Below are 17,728 nucleotides of genomic sequence, written 5' to 3' on the forward strand. Positions count from 1 at the left end.
CTCTTCTTGTTATTATAACCAAAAGAGAGATAGGGACAAATTTGTCAAACAAAAAAATAATCAAACTTTGATATGGACTAATAAGCTTCGAGGTCCATCAATGTCTCTAGCCGTACATAGAGCCCACCTAACACCTATCTAACCTTGACCGTTGATATCTTCTGATGCTCTGGTCCCCGGTGGCCTGATCCAGCGGCTATTATTAATCCTATATCTCAATTATTCACATTCGTTGTTTTGTTTGTAAAATTATTAAGAGTCCAGAACCGGCTTGAAGTTGCCCGGAATAGACCTTACTGATCTAAGCTCAATTTTCAAAGATGGTTGTGAATGTTCGTTTTAAGATATATTTAAAAAAAAAAAAACTTTATCTAAAAATATACTAAATTAATATTTTTAATATATTAATATTAAAAATAAAATAAAAAATATTATTTAAATATATTTTTAATTAAAAAATCGTCTTTAAACATGAAAGAGAAATCTCCAAGTAAGAGAAGAGATTGCTACTAGATTAAAAAGGTGTTTGAGAGTGTGGTAGTAATTACTTTTCAAAATAATTTTTGCTTGGAAATGTATCAAAATAATATTTTTTTTATGTTTTAAAAAATTATTTTTGATATTAATATATCAAAATGATCTGAAAACACAAAAAAAATTAATTTGAAGAAAAAAATAAAAAAATTGCAATTTTTTTAAAATATTTTTGAAACACAAAAATAAACAGGTTCCAAAAAAAACTGAAGCAACCACGGCTGTTCGAGCATTTCAAAATCCAAGTAACGCAAAGAGCTCATACTGAAAACTTGTTGAAAGAACTAAGTTCAAGCTTCAGAGTTACAGACCGTTTAGAAACATGGTCCAACCCGTGTTTTCAAAAAATTCAATTTTTTTTTGTTAAAAATTAATTTTTTTATGTTTTTGGATTATTTTGATGTGCTGATCTTAAAAATTATTTTTAAAAAATAAAAAAAATATCATTTTAATATATTTCTAAGCAAAAAAATACTTTAAATCATAACTGTAATCACAATTCCAAACAGTTCTTAGCGTTCATGTAATTAGTGTAGTGTTCATCAAGCAACAAAAACTAAAGGAAGAAACTTAGCCGCCCAAGTTGAAGGTATTATAAGGGAAGCATAAGGCCAAACGACATGGAAAAACAACAGAGTAAAGCAGCATATACGTAAGAAAATAGGGGAGATGAAAAGGGGAAAAAAAAAAAAAAAGGTGCCAAAGCCGAGATAAATAGCTTGTCAAAGACAACCAAGTAAAGCAACGCACAAAAAGAATTTGCATGCTCGAAATAACATAATTGTTCTTCATCCATAAAAAGAAATCCGCAGGACAAAAAGTTGCTCAGAGCAACAACAGACAACAGTCATAAACTACCAATTAGATATAATTTACTTATTGTTTCAGGATTAAAAAACTAATATATTAGGGATTCAAACATATTTAGTTAAAGAAACAGAGATAGAAACATAAATTATTATTTTTTTCTCTTTAGAGCAATTTTAGAATAGATTTTTGTATTTTCAAAATAGAAAATACCAAAAAAAAACATGTTTCTAAAGACTATATATATATCCTTAAAATATCCGTGTAAAAAATTCTAAATCTTTATATTATCAAAACATCCATTTACTTTGTTTATCAAATAATTAACATGATTTTATTAAAATGGATTTTAGTTCAAAACTAAAATTCTAGAATTAAAAATCTATATAAAAAAAACTTATTATTGATGCATGAAAACCCTAAATTATCGATTAAACAAGTCATACAAACATGCAGAAACCAAAATCGAATCAAAACAAAACCTAAAACTCAAGACAATGTTTTTTAGATGAACATAAAAAAACATTCAAAAGCAACAACCCAAAAATAATTAAGCTATTGCAAAACCCAGAAATTCTCATTTGAAACTTTAAACTTCAAGTTTTTGACCTTAACAAACCACATTGTCATATTCATATACATTTTAATTAAAAAAACAAAAAAAAGACATAAATCATAGAAAAACATGCATGAAATTTCTAAACCAAAATTGCAGCTCTATTGACAGTCAACCAATGCATTAAATTTATATCTAAAACTGACTCTTTAGGACAAAAACCAAGCTTAGGAACCAAGAACATGAACTACAATCCAAAAATAAGAATCAAACAGCCACTGCCGCTTTTAGAAGATTACAAAAACCATTCTATCTTAGCAAAAACAATATCCAAATGTTTCATAAACATCCAAAAAAACATTAACAACTAACTCAAAGCAACATCAAGTAAGGGTGCGTTTCTTTCCTGGAAAGTGATTTCCGGGAAATCACTTTCCAAACTTTCCTGTGTTTGTTTGCCATTGGAAAAGTTGGTCAACGGAAAACACTTTTCTGTCAAAGAAAAATTTGGCTTGATTTCCAGAAAAGTGTTTTCCTTTTATTTTGGACGGAAAACACTTTCCAGAAGTTGTGAAAAATTTAGAAATATCATAGTATTTACTAATTATGTCAAATTTGGTCCTCAAACTTTTGATTGCTATATATTTTATTTGAATTTTTTTTTTCAATTTCATCCCTTAAAATTTGATTTAATTTGATTTTTATATTAACTTTAGTCATTATTTTCATAATTGTTATTTACTTTTCTCTTATCATTTTTTTAATTGAAATTTTTTATCTATCAAATTTGGTCCTCATTCTTTTGATTATTACTTTTTTTATTTAAAATAATTTATGAAATTGTAATTATTATTATTTTAATTTCATCATCTTTCAATTTTTTTATCTATTAGATTTGATCTCTATTATTTTGATTATTATTTATTTTATTTGAGATAATTTATGAAATTAGATTTTTTTTTCAATTCCATTCTCATTCAACCTTTTAATATGTAAGATTTGTTCCTTATTATTTTAATAAACTTGAAAAAAAAACATTAATAAGCTATTTTCCAGCTTATTTTCCATAACATAACCAAACACTGAAAAGTGTTTTCCAACTTATTTTTCATGACACTACCAAACATCAAAAAATAATTTACTTTTCCGGAATTCACTTTCCAAGGAAACCACTTTCCAAAAGGAAACTATTTTCCTGCAAACAAATGGGCCTCAAAGAAAAACTACATTTTTATGCATTAAACAACATCCAAACTTAATATAATGTGACACCAAAACAAGCCTAAAATGTCATTAATAAAGTATTTCCCCCTGTCTCATTTTCTTATTCTTTAAGGGGTATTTATAAGGTTTTTCTAGTTCTTTCTTTCTCGGAGTGGATCCTGCACCAATATAGCACTAACACTAGCTATAGCATTTTTTGGTGGATTCCATCAAAGATTAATCAAAGATTAGCTCTTTGATTTAAATGAGAGGGTTCTATATAAAAGTTAAAAGCTATAAGCTTTTATATTAGGTTGGTTTTACAATAGTGGTTTTGTTTCTTGGTAGTTTTGCTAGACTTGGAGGGCAAGGAGCCATTTCTAGCATTTTGATCTTGAGATAGAGGTTTTAAAGCCCTTAATAAGAACCCTCTGAAAGGCTTTCAAGTGTGAACGCATGAAAAAATTGGGTGGTTTTAAAAATAATGGTTGTCATTGTCAAGGCTGATTGGGTTGACTACTTTCAAGGTTTCGCCAGAGCAATTTCAATGTAAATATCATCGAAAACCACTTGAAATTGGTAAAGGAGGTGCACACCTTTTTTTTGGATCCAACCTTATTTAATTTGGAGGTCTATAACTTCACATTTATTCGTTTAAAGGTGTTAACTCGATTAGCCTAAAATTTGAAAATGTAAAGAAAATTGATATGGACAAGATGTTAGAGATTTCTGTAGAAAAATTGGGGTGTAAACATCCAATTTCATGGACATGAGATTATAGAGGGGGTGTTTCTCAGTTGAATGGTGATAGTTACAACCCCTGAGGTGGTTGGACATGCCATAGTCATTTGCCTGAACATGCTTACTCGATTAACCAAGATTTTCAAAGAAAGAGATGAACAATGGGTGAATGATATGTCGTTTAGGTTAAACCCTAGAAATTATGTTTTTTAATTTTGGATTTGGCCAATTTTAATTTGTCCATTCTCTTTTAAATACTTTTAATTGCACCCATAATTATCTCTCAACTTTTAATTGCATGTAATTGTACCCTTGTCAAATTTAAATATCAGCTCCAAAGTTCAACGCCTTTTACAAACGAGTCCTTGGTTTTTAATTTGTTCAATTTCATCCTTAATTGATCACCAAAATTTCAATTCTTTTCAATTTGACCCCTGATTTGACCACTTTCTACCCTCAAAATTGCGTCACTTATAGATTGGTCCTTGGTCTTGGGAATCTATAATTAAGTCATTAATTGACCTCTAAACTTTAATCTTCTCATAATTAGGCACCTGATTTGACCAATTAAGCCTTACAAAGTCTAATTTCAATCCTCAAACTTTAATTTCTTCCAATTAACACCCAAATTGACTTTGAAAACTGATTTTCCTTACAATTAACTCCTTAATAAAATTAATTTAGCCTTCTAAAATTCTCATTAAGTCCTTAACCATCTAAATTTGTATTTTCACTTGTCGTCTAAGTCCTCTGTCACCAACTTAGGTTATAGGCTTATTTCTTGTATTTTTTTTCTTGATTCTAGTTTTATAACTTGAATAGGTCTAAAAGTTTGAGAAAAAACACTTAAATTACTAGACAAAACTAAAAAACAAAAAATGTTTTGGAATGTAAGGATAACATTTAAAAGTTTGGTGAAAAAACGATTGCATGACTTGAGGCATGCTCAAGAAACGTATTAGGGCCAAGTTTTGAAAAGACATGGCTTTAAAACAACAAAAAAAAAAAAAAAAAGAAGAAAGAAGAGAAAGGATGGTGTTCATGCATATAAGAGATAAAAGTAACAAAAGCAGAAATGAAGGTTGGAACAATCCAACAATACATATAACTTACAAAGTTGGCTAAAAGAGAAACGTAACAAACAAGTAGCAAGTACGAGATAATGTGGTTGTCAAATAAAAAAAATTCTAAAATGTTAGCAAACAAAAAAAAAACTGAAAAGATAATGCCAACTAGAGAGTCGACAAAAGTGGAACAAAAAGAAAATAAAAAGGTAAGGTGAAGAAATAACATAAAGGCTATAAAACGAAAGCATGCAGTTGGTGATCAAAAAGCATAAAGAGTAGAGAATGACAATGCTTAGATAATCTAATAATTGTGCAAGGGCCATAAAAGTAAGAGGGAAGCAGAATGTTTAAGCTAATATAAAAAAACAAAATGAAGACTTAAAATAGCTCATCTTAACTAGCACAATATAAAACCAAAAACTATAGTGGAAGAGGAGCTAAGATCATATAAACTAATTGCTAACAACAACATCAAGGCGAGTGAATGAATATATTCAATGTAAAGATTTAAAAGATAGACATAAATAGTAAAAATCAAGGGGTAAAAGCATGATAGTAGATAAAAAATAAAGAGGATACCTTAGAGAAAATAGATCAATCAAGCACACCCTGGACAAATATTGCGATCAGCTGAAACATGTAAGTGCCAAAGAAAAAAGGAAATGAAAAAAAAATTATTATGCACACATATGAAATAAAGATGCATGCTAATAGAATAACAAGAACATAAGCTAGTCATCTAGTAGAAAAAACAAAACAAAAATAAAATCAGACATGTTAGTTCATTTCAGAAAAGAAAAAAAAAACTTGATTTTTTTTTAAAAAGAAGGCAATCAATATAGGGATGAAGGACATATTCGTTTATGAAAAATAAAAAGGTGCAAGGTTGTAACAAAAAAAGTTATAGATGTACATTGAAACTTTACCAAGCAAAAAAAAAAAATATATGCAAACAACAATTCAAACAATAATAAAAGACTTGAAGCAATCAAATTGAAAGATACATGGAACCTAAAAGGCTATTAATCAACCAAAGTTGTGATTTGAAGTTACGTACTTTAACAATAAGCTAACATGACTCAACTATTTCAAACATCAAATAAAAACTGATACGATCCATGTATGGGTTGATCAATCAAATTTGAAATTTTCCTAACAAGCATAATTCTCAATCCAACCATTGGATTGAGCTGAAATTTTACCAGAAATTTCAGGAGGTATTGTTCTATATTGGATTAAAACTTTAAGATGATCAAAATCCATAAAAAACATCACAATACAAGTCAGAAGGTGCAGGATGAATTTTGCTATGTGTTGCCTTTTGACTTGTGGACTTCTTATTTGAAAAGAATTCTTTTCCTCATGATACAAGAATATTCAGCAGCTTACTTTTGAAATTTTTCTAGTTCTAAAATGATCCTTAATGGGTAGCAACAAAGTTTTCAAGTGTGGCAAGGATTCCTTAATGTTTTAAAAATCCTTTTCTTGTAAGGATTTCTTATTTATCCTTGCTACACAAGGAAAGAAAGGCTAGAGTATTAATGATAGATTACTTTGTTTGTTTTAGGTTATTTAAGCTTGTTTCATAAAGAACTATATTTATTATTTTGGTTTTGTGTTATTTTCATTATTTTGGACTTGTTTTAGTTTTAGTTTGGACTTTTAATTTAATTTAGGTTCATGATAACTCATTAGTCATTGTTTAGGGTTTATTAAGTGTTTTGTGCTTTAGTTTTTGTTGGGCTTTGTTTTTTTGGCCTTGGGTCGATGATCCATTAGATTATTTTGGAGGACTATATATGTTTTTTATGGCTGTCAAATTCTAGCAACCTCTTATCATTAAATAATTTAGATTTTTGCTTGAAGTACATCACATTCTTTATTAGAACATAGATCAACAATTGACTTATAATAAGAGACTTCTTCTGCATGTTTATTTATGATAGATACTAGATAAGAATTGAGTAATTTGATCAATCTTTTCTTTTAGGTTTGCTCTACCATCTTTAGTTTATTGGAGTGCAAGTCATGTGATTTTTCTATTGTGTGTTGTCTTTAGGTTCAATTGGTTTTAACTTAACTTGCCTTGGTGTTTTGTTTTTTTTACTGTAACGTGTTGTTTATATGGTATGTTGTTGGTTGTACAATTGTCGTGTGTTTTTGATTTTAATTAGTCAAGGGATTTATCTTGTAATTATAATTTTTTCTTGGTTCTTTAATTTTGCTAGAATAGAATGGTGGATTATGTTTGGTGGGCTTTTTGGTGGGGTTTTAGAATGGTTTGAAATTTTAGGGGGTCTGAGAGATTAAATTGGATTTTGTTTAAGTGATTGTTTGTTGCTAGATTAGGTGGAGGGAACACGTGGTCTCGGTTGGGTTGTCTGTTAAGATCTTGTCTCTAAAGACTAAGATGTCACATCAACATTCTTATGAAACTCTTTATTTTTTGTTTAGAACATATGTTTGGTAAGATGGGTTTCTTAATGAGTTTGTTTTTCTAGTAACCAATCCTAATCTATTTCCAACTTCTTCTTTTTTTTTTTTTTTGTTCCGAAACCATATGATTTTATTTTGTGCTTTGTCTTATTGAATAATTGTTTTTAGTGTTTTTTTTATTGTTATGGTTTGTTTGCATATTTTTCATTTTGTATGACCTTGTTAGACCGACCAGGTTAAAAAGTGAGCAACTACTTTTATATATATATATATATATATATATATATATATATATATATATATATATATATAATTGGTCCAGTGACAAAATAATAATATTTTTGTTATTTTTTAAGTTTAATAGCTCTTTAATTATTAAATTAAAAATAATAGCAAACTTGTAAATGATTAAATAATTCTTATTGATTTTTCTTAGTACGTAAACTAATACACACACAACATGCTCGGTTGAAAAGTGTAATTTTCCAAAAATTATAGGCAAACATAATTTTAACCAAACAACTTATAATTTTTTTTTAAAAACAAAACATGGGCAAAAGGGTAGGGCTGCAAGCCTACAACCGTGCAACTAGACTAATTGGTGAAAGGAGATGTAAGAAAAAAATGGGTATATTGGGCAATTAGCGCACAAAATACAAATAAAAGGCGAAATAATACATGATGAACAAGTTTTTGGCAAAATAGCACAATTTAAAAACATCACGGTTCAGAATCATGATATTTGACTAAATATCGCGGTTGTGAACCATAATAGCAATTAGCAGACCATTTTGATAAACATTTTAGAAAACGATCGGACAATAGCCAAAACAATCAATCAGTGCATGGATCAAGCTGTGGTAAAGCTTGATGTGGTTAAGACAGCTAATGTACACAAAACCAATATGGATCACATATGAATGGACTTGCTCATGTAGTCGGATCCGCTTATGTGTATGACAATAAATAGTTGTATCATCCTGCATAATAATTTAAATTATAATTAAATACACGTATAATACATTTTATGATAATTAAATTAAATATAAATTGAAAACATATTAAAATTAAATATTTTTACAATACTTACGAATACATCATTTGATCGATATCAATCTTGCAACCTTAGGACATAATGTGTTCTTCGATCTATGAAGATATTTAAATTTTAATTAATACTGCGTTTTAGAAGTGTGGTATCTTAGGTTGTTACGTTTCAGAAGCATGATAAGTAGTTGTTATACTTTAGAAACACGATAAAATTAAATTATGCTATTTTATTAAATAGTTTTTAAATAACATAAAATACAACAATATCAAATTATGCTATTTTACTAATTTTTTTTTAAAATAATATCATTTCCTCATATTTTTAAGTTTATGGTGATAATTGTTTGTTAAAAAAAAGCAAAAATACATACGACTGTGCGGAGCCACACCACATCGACAAGTTAGTTCTATTAAAAATCTATCTTCCGTTCCCGATAATTACTGATTGTTAAGATGCCACAAGCAGAGATTAAAAAAAAGAAAGAATGGATATGTACACATACGACCTCTCTCTCTTGGATTTCTCCGATCCCTTCTTCGATCCAATCTCCACTTCTCACCTTCACCACCTTCTTCACCGTTCGTCGTCGTCATCATCATCATCATCAAAGTCTTCAACAGTAATCGATCGCCATGATAAGCCAAAGAGCCCTCCAAGGCACCGTCATGATGGAACGTCCCCTCTCCCACTTGGAATGGATTGGTGCCTCCCTCCTCGTAAATGGGTTTGTCTTTTCAATACATATAATTTTTCTTATTCATGATTGTGGGTCTTGCTGATTTTTGGTGTATGAATTATATATATAATTTTGCTTGTTCATGGAAATGACTTAAGCTTTACACACTTGTTGGAACTTTATTTGATTGCTAATGTCCTATTCTCTGAATATTAGGATGGACGGAATTCCGTTTGGCCTCATGATCCACATACCGGATGGAGCTATTGTGTTACCATTCCTTCTTGGATTCTTGTGCCCAAGTCAAGAGGTTCAGATCCTGTCGCGGTATCATTCTCCACAGCTCAATTTTATTTTATATTGTGAAAGCAGATAGCTTTCTGTTTTAACATTCATTGACCACAGTTTTACAGAGTTCAAGTTGGTGTACTGTCACCCGAAGGGCTCACCACCACCAGAGGGATATTGCGAAGATTTAGTGATTTTTTAAATCTATTTTATGAGGTGATTTAAATGTCAAGTCATTTTTGTTGATGGGTGTTTATTTGACTTTCGAAAATTGCTACTTCTTGTATGTCATTTTTTTTCTCTCATTTGGTTGTATAGTGGTTTTAAGCTCACTTTTACTATTGATTGTAGCTTAAAAAGGCATTTCCTCTTAAAACTCTTCCTCCAGCTCCTCCAAAGACGATTTTGAGAATGAAGAGCAGGACATCTGTGGAAGAGGTAGGTTCTTTTTGCCCCCTTTTTACATTTTCTTGGTTTTTTATGCCACGTCGTGTATATAAGAATCTGCATGATTCCATGTTGCTTCCATGATTTTCCAGTAGTTAAAACTTAAAGGTGGTTCTGTCTGTGCTCTTCAATTTAAGAAATCAGCGATGCATATGAACATGATGTCACTGAATTTTATCCCAGCCAGAGGACTGGGATTCTGTATATGCATATATATGTAGAAGGTCTTTGAAGATTTCTTTTAATCTCTGTCTCAATTTTTCTTACCTCATTGCAACCGTGAAAAGAGAGAATAGATCAAAAGGAAATAATGGAACAAACAAATAAAGACATACATTCAGATACTGCTGCTCCTGGAAGCTGTGTAACTAGCATGGGAAAGGAGATATTCCATTGTCTTGTCTAGTTTTAGTGACTCAAGCATGCCTCCATAATTTGGATGGTTTGTTGAAATTTTGCAACTGGAGCACCATTATTCCACACTTGCTCTCTATGTTGTTATATTTGATTATATTCATCATGCTCAGTGCCTAAGATAATAAAGGAACCCTTAGGCCTTATTCTGGTTATTTTGGGACTAAATTTCTCTTCAGATTTTGACTATTTGTGGAGAATAAAAGCATTGAAAATTGTAACTTGAGTAGAACTGTAGCCTGGATATGTAATTATAGAAGTGTATGCGGGAAGCTTGGCAAAATATATTATATCAAAGGTAGATTCAGAAGGACAATATCCTTCAGCAGTTTTTATTCGTCTATAGTGACTCGTAGCATGCTCGATAATCGCTTCTGCTAGAAAGTGCATATAAGTTTATCAATGTGACTTCAAGCCTTGATGAGAACGATTGATCTTCTTAACTCCATTTCTGCTATTCATGGAGAGTAGCTCCATTATAACGACTTTTACAATATAAAAAATGTAAAGAAAATGGCTTAGCAATTGACAGAACCAGCCTGGAATGACAGTTGTGTGTGAATGTGAAACAGCTTTGCTGAAATAATGATTTTGGACTTCAGTTGATGTTTGAATGTTTCTATTTTTAGTTTCCCTTGTATGGTTTCACCCATAAACACATGATCTTTCATAGTTTGAGTGATTGTCATGCTTCCAAGCTGGGTTTCATATCCTCCATGTCTAAATAGGATACTGTTATAGCTGTTCTCTTTTGCCAGCACTAAGTTGTGGATTTTGAGCATCCAAAAAGAAAAAAACCGAAGTGTGAGAAATGGGCAGGTGGAGTGACCAAAACAACGGGTTTGCACCTGAATTTAGTTAAGTTGCAGGCAGAGACTCTTGCAGCCTTGAGTTGAGGGAGCAGATGCAAGGGGCATGGTGATAAGTTATTTGAATTTCAGCTGGGAGATTGCTCTGTTAGCCAAGGTCTGTTAGTACGGGGCCAAACTGGGAAAGAGAGGTGATGTTTGGCTGAATTTTGGCAATGCAGATTGGTTAGTCCATTGAGGATGCGGTGTTTTGAAATTAGGTGGGAGCTTGATGTAATTTCTTCTTATAGGATTGTGCAGGCACTGAAATTGATGAAGGGGTGAGTACATGCATAATGGGGTTTCAACCTAGATATCCTTAGTTATTTAGTCGGCTGCATGGCATCACCTGCTTTTGGATTAGAACTAGATTCACAAGAACTTATCTACTAGCTGGATTTACCTAGTAGAACAATTTGGTTTTGGTGGTGGTGTTGTGCAAAACCCAAGTAACCAAGTAATAGCACAAAATAAAAGGGACAAAATATAACGTGGTTCGGCAAAGCCTACTCCACAAAACTTCAGTATCAAATACAGGGTTAACAAGCACAAATTAATCACACACACACACACCTAACTATCCAAAACCCAGTTACATCCAAGGAATCTTTGCTGCATAACTATTAGCCCCCGCGAACTACTATTGTGTAAAACTAAACGAGAAGGCAACCCTTTCAAAAACCTACAATAATGTGTGCCAGAAAATTCTACTGCCAGATTTATGGTTGCCATTACACACAATCAATATTTGAGGCACACATAAACTAGACACTACACATGCTATTTATACTAGCAACAAGGTCTTTCTTTAAGATTCATTAGGAAACACACTTCAAGCTCAACACCAACAAGCCTCATTTCCTAAATAGAATATGTCAACACATTCTGTTCTTGTTTAGGACTCCAAACCATGCAATTACCAATCTAACGAAAACCTACTCGCCAACTTAAGCCACAACTCACAACTGTTGGTTATTTCAAGGGGTTGGAAATTGTGTTCTGTGGTTCCAGAACTGAAATGCTAGAAAGCAAAGTATATGAAACGAAGTTCTGTAGCTTGGAAAATGGAGCCTTGGGCTTGATTTGGATGAAACTTCTGGTGAACAAGCATATAAGATGGTGCGGTGGATTTTGCTTTTTTCTTGTCAACCAGAGAGATCATATTCTTAACTTTGGAACTAGAGATTATTCCTTCTTCACTTCTTTGGTTTGAAGCTTTACAGATCAATTTGCTTATCAGCCTTCCTTTGCCAAACCTTATTTATGGGGGCTGTGCCTCCATCTTGGTGTTCTTGTAGTATTTTGTTAGTTATCAAAAGGATGGATGGAGAAACTCGATAAGTTTGTGTTTTCCTTATTAGCCATGTTTACATGTGTTTATTTACAGCAAAGGGTATGCAGGACAGCTTAGGGTGCTGTTCCGGGTGTGAATTTCAGGGGCTGTTTACGGTTATGAAAAGTGATGTTAAGAGTAACTTTCTGGTTTGAGTTCTTTTGATGGTTAAGAGCAATAGGATTGACTGGGCTTGGAATTCAATGGAGGTTGTTTGATGGTTGGAATGTGGGATTTGAGTTACTGGAAATTGTAGAAACTACTAGAGTCACACTAGTATGGTTTCTAGGAGTCACATCTAGAGGATAGAAAACCTAAGCTTCACATCTAGAATTCGTAGGAGTCACACCTAAGAGGAGATTGCATCGCAATCAAAAGCAAAATTGTTGGATTTTATTCATCCAGTCTCTTCTAAAAATAATGCATCACATAGCTTTGCATAGAGTTTCTAATACTCCAAGTCCTATATAAGAAAATACTAGTAGTTCTATTTTGGAATATGAAATACCCAATAAAGCTAATTACTTTAAACTAAAGAAACACTAAAAAGACCTGGAAATTCTAGATTTTTCAGCAAACTTAGAAATAACAAAAATACCCTTGTCTACAACAATACAATCTGAGATTAATGTGTATCTAGAATTTAAAATTAGCTATTTCCTTTAGAATAATAATGGTAATAATATTCTCAAAATGGCTAGTATTTTGCAGCGAAGATGTTCTCTGGAGGATTGGATGGAAAAACTATTATCGGACATTGATGTATCCAGAAGTGCTCCAGTAGGAACATTTCTTGAGCTTGAGGCTGCAGCAAGGTCATGTAGGTGTTTGTAGATGCATCTTGAAAATAACTCTGTTTTTTGGTTGAACCTTTAACAGTGTACTGTTCCCAAAGCAAAGAATATAAAATACTCTATTGCTCATGCTTTTCTGAATTAATATGTAGTTTTATCCTATTCAGCTTTTGATGATGCAAATCAGCAAGGGGAAGATGTTGATTCATCTGTTATTGGCATGGTTCCATCATTTCTTCTGCAAACCAGCTCGGATGGTTCTGTTCTTGCTGGTAGTACATCAGTTGCATCATATCATGATTATGATTCTCCTGGTGAGATGTCAGGGTTTGCAACTCCAAGGATTGAAAGAGATATCAATGATGATCTTGGCATGGAAGCTTCAATGTCTGATCAAAACATAAGCGATCCCACTGAAACACCTGTTAAACACAGTAGGTTTAGCAAGAGCTCTGTTCTGGAGAACCTAGAAAGGGTTAAAAGTATCACAGGCAGAGATAAACATGCTGATAGTACATCTAAAGCTAAATCTTTTCTTGGTGATGAAACGGTACCTTTGCCCGAACAAGAGTATCTGAGACTGGATGGTCATATCCGACAACTGTCTACAGAGAGTATTGAGAGTGACATCAGTTCTGTGAGAGCTAGTGAAATATCAAATTTGGGGATGGGTAATTTATTTGGTGATAATTCCATTGATTGTCCTGAAGGAACTGAGAGTTCTAAAATCATTGATGCTTCTGTAAGCTCTGATTTACAGTTATCAAGGGATGTACTAGTTGCTCTTCCATCAGATGAGCGCCATAAATTGAACAGGGTTCTTAATACTTTACAGCAAAGACTGGCTACTGCAAAAACAGATGTGGAAGATCTTATAGCAAGATTAAATCAAGAGATTGCTGTGAGGCAATTCTTGACAACAAAGGTATGCTTGACTATGCTTTTGTGCTTTCTTGCTCAGCTTTAGTTTCATTTTTATAGCAGCGTAGGAATAAATTTAAGGTGATGTGTGATGCAGCACTCTGTTTTATCTTTTATCTTTTTTGGAAGAAAAATTCTTTCTAACATTGAGATGGACCAGGTGAATTTCATTGAAGTTTTGGAGCTAGGTAGACTTGCCATCATTATACTAGTGCTATTTTAATGGCAAAAATTCCAGCAAGATATAAACACCTCTCGCTCTCAACATGCGCATGCACACCTGTGTGTTCTGTATATTCTTATTCCTATTTTAGTGTAACTAATTATCTTTTCTGAGAAGAAGAGAAACGGATAGACAACACCATTATATTTGTTATTACAAATTTACTAAACTCAGTAAAATTGAATGATCTTTTGATGGTAGATGATGTTGAATGGTTTGGATAGACATTCATATTAGTAAAGTGCAACTGAACAATTATGGGCTCGTTGTATTCAAAGGTTTAGGTTTGTCACTGTTATTTAATTGGATGAAATACTGCAGTGCAACCAAAATTGTGCTGTGAATTGTGAAATTCATGTTACCGGACAGCACTAACTCTATTTGCTCCAATCTAGCCGTCATCTCTTGATTCTATGAGTGTAGTAGCATTTTTTGACTGTGGTTTTCAGTAGGCAATTATAAGCCATGCAGTATATAATATTCATGTACATATCAGTAGCGAGGACATAACCGGGTTTTGAGGACTTTTTTTGGTAGGTTAAAGATTTGGAAGTGGATCTTGAGACTACTAGAAACAATTGTAAAGAAAACATGCAACAAGCTGTTTTGATTGAAAGGGAAAGATTTACTCAAACGCAGTGGGACGTGGAGGAACTCCGTAGGCAGTGTTTGGAGTTGGAGCTAAAACTGAAACATGAACAGGTTTGTTCTCTTTAAACTATCATTCTCTACATTTCATTCTATTCCATTATGATGAGAGCTGGTGAATGATCCATGATAATATCCAGGATGAAAAGGCATGTTCTGAGTCTGCTAAAATTTCAATACTGCATGACAACAAAATGTTGCTGCAGCAGTTGGATGTTGCTAGAAAAGATTTTGAAGACTTAAATAAAGATCATGAAGAGTTACAGGTGAAGTCAAAAGCAGATGTAAAGCTCCTTGTTAAAGAGGTCAAATCTCTTCGAAATTCTCAGAGAGAACTAAAGCAGGAGCTTAGCCGATTGATGAAAGAGAAATTAGAAGTAGAGGTAAATTCCCTTTTCACCAAAACGTGTCGGTTTCATCATTTTGCTTCTTGTATCACAAGTTCAAGTCAGGTCTTCAATGTCTACCCAACCAGTTAAATTTTCTCCCTTATTTCTATTAATTTGGTTTGCTCTTAGGTTTTCTTCAATCAATCTTATTGTATTGTTTCTTTTTGTAATATTATTGAATGATATTTGCATATTCACATGTGGCATTCTACTATGTGCATATAGTTCTTTGTTGCAAAAACCCCATCAATTATTACTGTTTTTTATGTGTATTTCAGAGAGCAGTTCATAAGGAAAAGCAAATAACCGAGAATGTAATTGCTGCTAATGCCAAGCTGTTGCATGAGTGTGAAATTCTTCACAACAGGCTTGAAGAATGCAGTGTGAACTTCCTTATCGAGGAGGAAGATAAATTAATTGTGGATACTTCATCACCATCTGATGCCATTGATCTCTTGACTACATCTGACAATCGAATTGGCCTCCTTCTTGCAGAGGTAACTTCCCACATTTTATTTATTACCCTGAAAATGAGAAAATGTTTCCACCTTGAATCTTTTTTCCACATGATGGTAGCTTTGGAGTTTGGAGTATTGAAATATAGTGTTTGGACAATCTCATTTAAAACATGGTGCTTTTCCCCACAAAATATAGTACCTTGTATGCTTTCATATCAAACATAAATGCATGCATTTACATTGCATGTGAATAATTTAAATTTGTGCATTTCTGGATGAATTTATATGGGTGTTGATTTATTTAACAACCAACTTATTCTCATCAGCCTCAGTGATTTAAAACCGTTAAACTATTATTCTTATTCTTTGAATCAATGGTTCCTTGCATGTGATATTTGGATGAAAGAATGAAGGTGCGCAGATAGTGGTTTGGAATGCAGTGGGATTTATCATTGTTCTGTGAACATTTAAATTCTTGACAGGGATATCCTTCTCTATGCTCTTGACAGGGATATCCTTTTCTACATGTCTATTTGATGTTTTTTCGGAACCTTTGTTCATCAACTGATTGATATGGATTGTAATCCATATAAAAAACCGAAGAACAGTCTGTAGAAAAGATGTGTCTACCCAAAGAAAGAAGACAATTTAGATTGCTACTGCATGAGACAATTCTATCCATCTCTCATGGCAGGACGCAAACATGATGGATAGATGCATGCAAGGTGACTTTTCAAATAATCTGAAAAAAAAAACCTTTGAAAGTACCAGTTTTTGGGAAAAAAGTCCAAATCGATGCTGGTGCTGGGTGATGACACAACATTACGTGGAACAGTTTTGAAATCTGCAATTTTTTAAATCTGCACTATTTACAATTACAGCATAGTGTGTTAAGATTCGTTATCCAACTTGGTGTCTTGGGTGCATTATAGGCTCTAAAGAAATTCAGAAGTGTTTCATGTACAAAATCTAGACTGGTTTTCCTTGCACTGCACACTATAGACTAAACTCTGGTTGAACAGGTTTCTATGATTTCATGTACCATCCTACCTTTGTAACATCCTTTTCTCATAATTTCTTGCAATCCTGGTTATATTAACCTTTACATGCTTGCATTTGTTTCATAAACTCGAGCAGGCACAGCTCCTGGCGCAGGATTTGGAAAATTCTGTGGCAAGATTGGATGAAACTCACAACACAAATGACAGTGATAGAACGGAGAATGAGTTGAGGAAGATGCTGACAGAAACTTTCATTGACAATGCCAGATTGAGGATGCAGGTCAATTCCATAATCCGATGTGCTCTAAACATACATTTGAAGTCTGATAAAGATGATGAGGATGAGGAAGCTCCTTTGAGAAAAACTGTCTTAAGCAAATTCTTAGAAAGATAATATACAAGGATATGGAAACAAAAAAGCATTTTCATGTTAGATTGTATATTTAATAATAGTTATCAGATTGTTAAATGCAGCAGTTGCCATGCAAAGGTGCCTGACCATACCACACAAGTTCTAGCGTACAAAACTCAGACCATTCACAGCCAAAGCCAGGCCAGGCTATACAATTTCTGGCCAACACATAAACAGGCTACACCTAGATGTGCACTTCTTCCAACTTCATTTTATTTTTCTCTTCTTATACATTATTATATCTTCCAACTTCATTTTTTTTTTCTCTTCTTCTACTTTATTATATCTTTCAATATTTTTTTACATAAGCTTCAAATAATCTCCTATTCTTGAAGGACTTACTTTTTAGGCTAACATCCAGCCAATCGGTTAAGCCTATCAACCAAAGGCAAGCCCATTACTCCATCATTATCAACCCATAACATAACCATGAAAAGTTAAATTTTGTCTGAAGGGTTTTCACAACTTCATTTTGTAGCCT

The 17,728-nt window shown here is 32.6% G+C and overlaps 1 protein-coding gene across 2 annotated transcripts; it reads left to right on the forward strand.

Annotated features, from left to right (window-relative positions):
• Window positions 1-8,824: 8,824 nt before the first annotated feature.
• On the forward strand, window positions 8,825-17,304 carry LOC18094868 (PX domain-containing protein EREX). 2 transcript variants are annotated; one of them, XM_024587780.2, is made up of 10 exons: window positions 8,825-9,119; window positions 9,288-9,398; window positions 9,477-9,575; window positions 9,711-9,797; window positions 13,113-13,221; window positions 13,363-14,120; window positions 14,877-15,041; window positions 15,128-15,370; window positions 15,655-15,873; window positions 16,972-17,304. In XM_024587780.2, the coding sequence occupies exons 1-10, from the start codon at window positions 8,880-8,882 to the stop codon at window positions 17,227-17,229; spliced, it is 2,289 nt and encodes a 762-aa protein (XP_024443548.2). In that variant the 5' UTR covers window positions 8,825-8,879; the 3' UTR covers window positions 17,230-17,304. The 2 variants fall into 2 exon arrangements, with proteins under 2 accessions (XP_024443548.2, XP_024443557.2); XM_024587789.2 differs by having other exon boundaries at window positions 8,963-9,111; window positions 9,485-9,575.
• Window positions 17,305-17,728: the final 424 nt, after the last annotated feature.

Source organism: Populus trichocarpa, chromosome 1 (genome assembly GCF_000002775.5).
Source record: "Populus trichocarpa isolate Nisqually-1 chromosome 1, P.trichocarpa_v4.1, whole genome shotgun sequence".
NCBI classification, from domain to species: Eukaryota; Viridiplantae; Streptophyta; class Magnoliopsida; order Malpighiales; family Salicaceae; genus Populus; species Populus trichocarpa.

Excerpts from the sequence above, each read along its gene's own strand:
- LOC18094868 (XM_024587780.2), top strand. The coding sequence starts at position 8,880 with ATGGATATGTACACATACGACCTCTCTCTCTTGGATTTCTCCGATCCC. Across the intron at positions 15,042-15,127 it reads TAAAACTGAAACATGAACAG|GATGAAAAGGCATGTTCTGA; the intron begins GTTTGTTCTCTT and ends GATAATATCCAG. Across the intron at positions 15,371-15,654 it reads AAGAGAAATTAGAAGTAGAG|AGAGCAGTTCATAAGGAAAA; the intron begins GTAAATTCCCTT and ends TGTGTATTTCAG.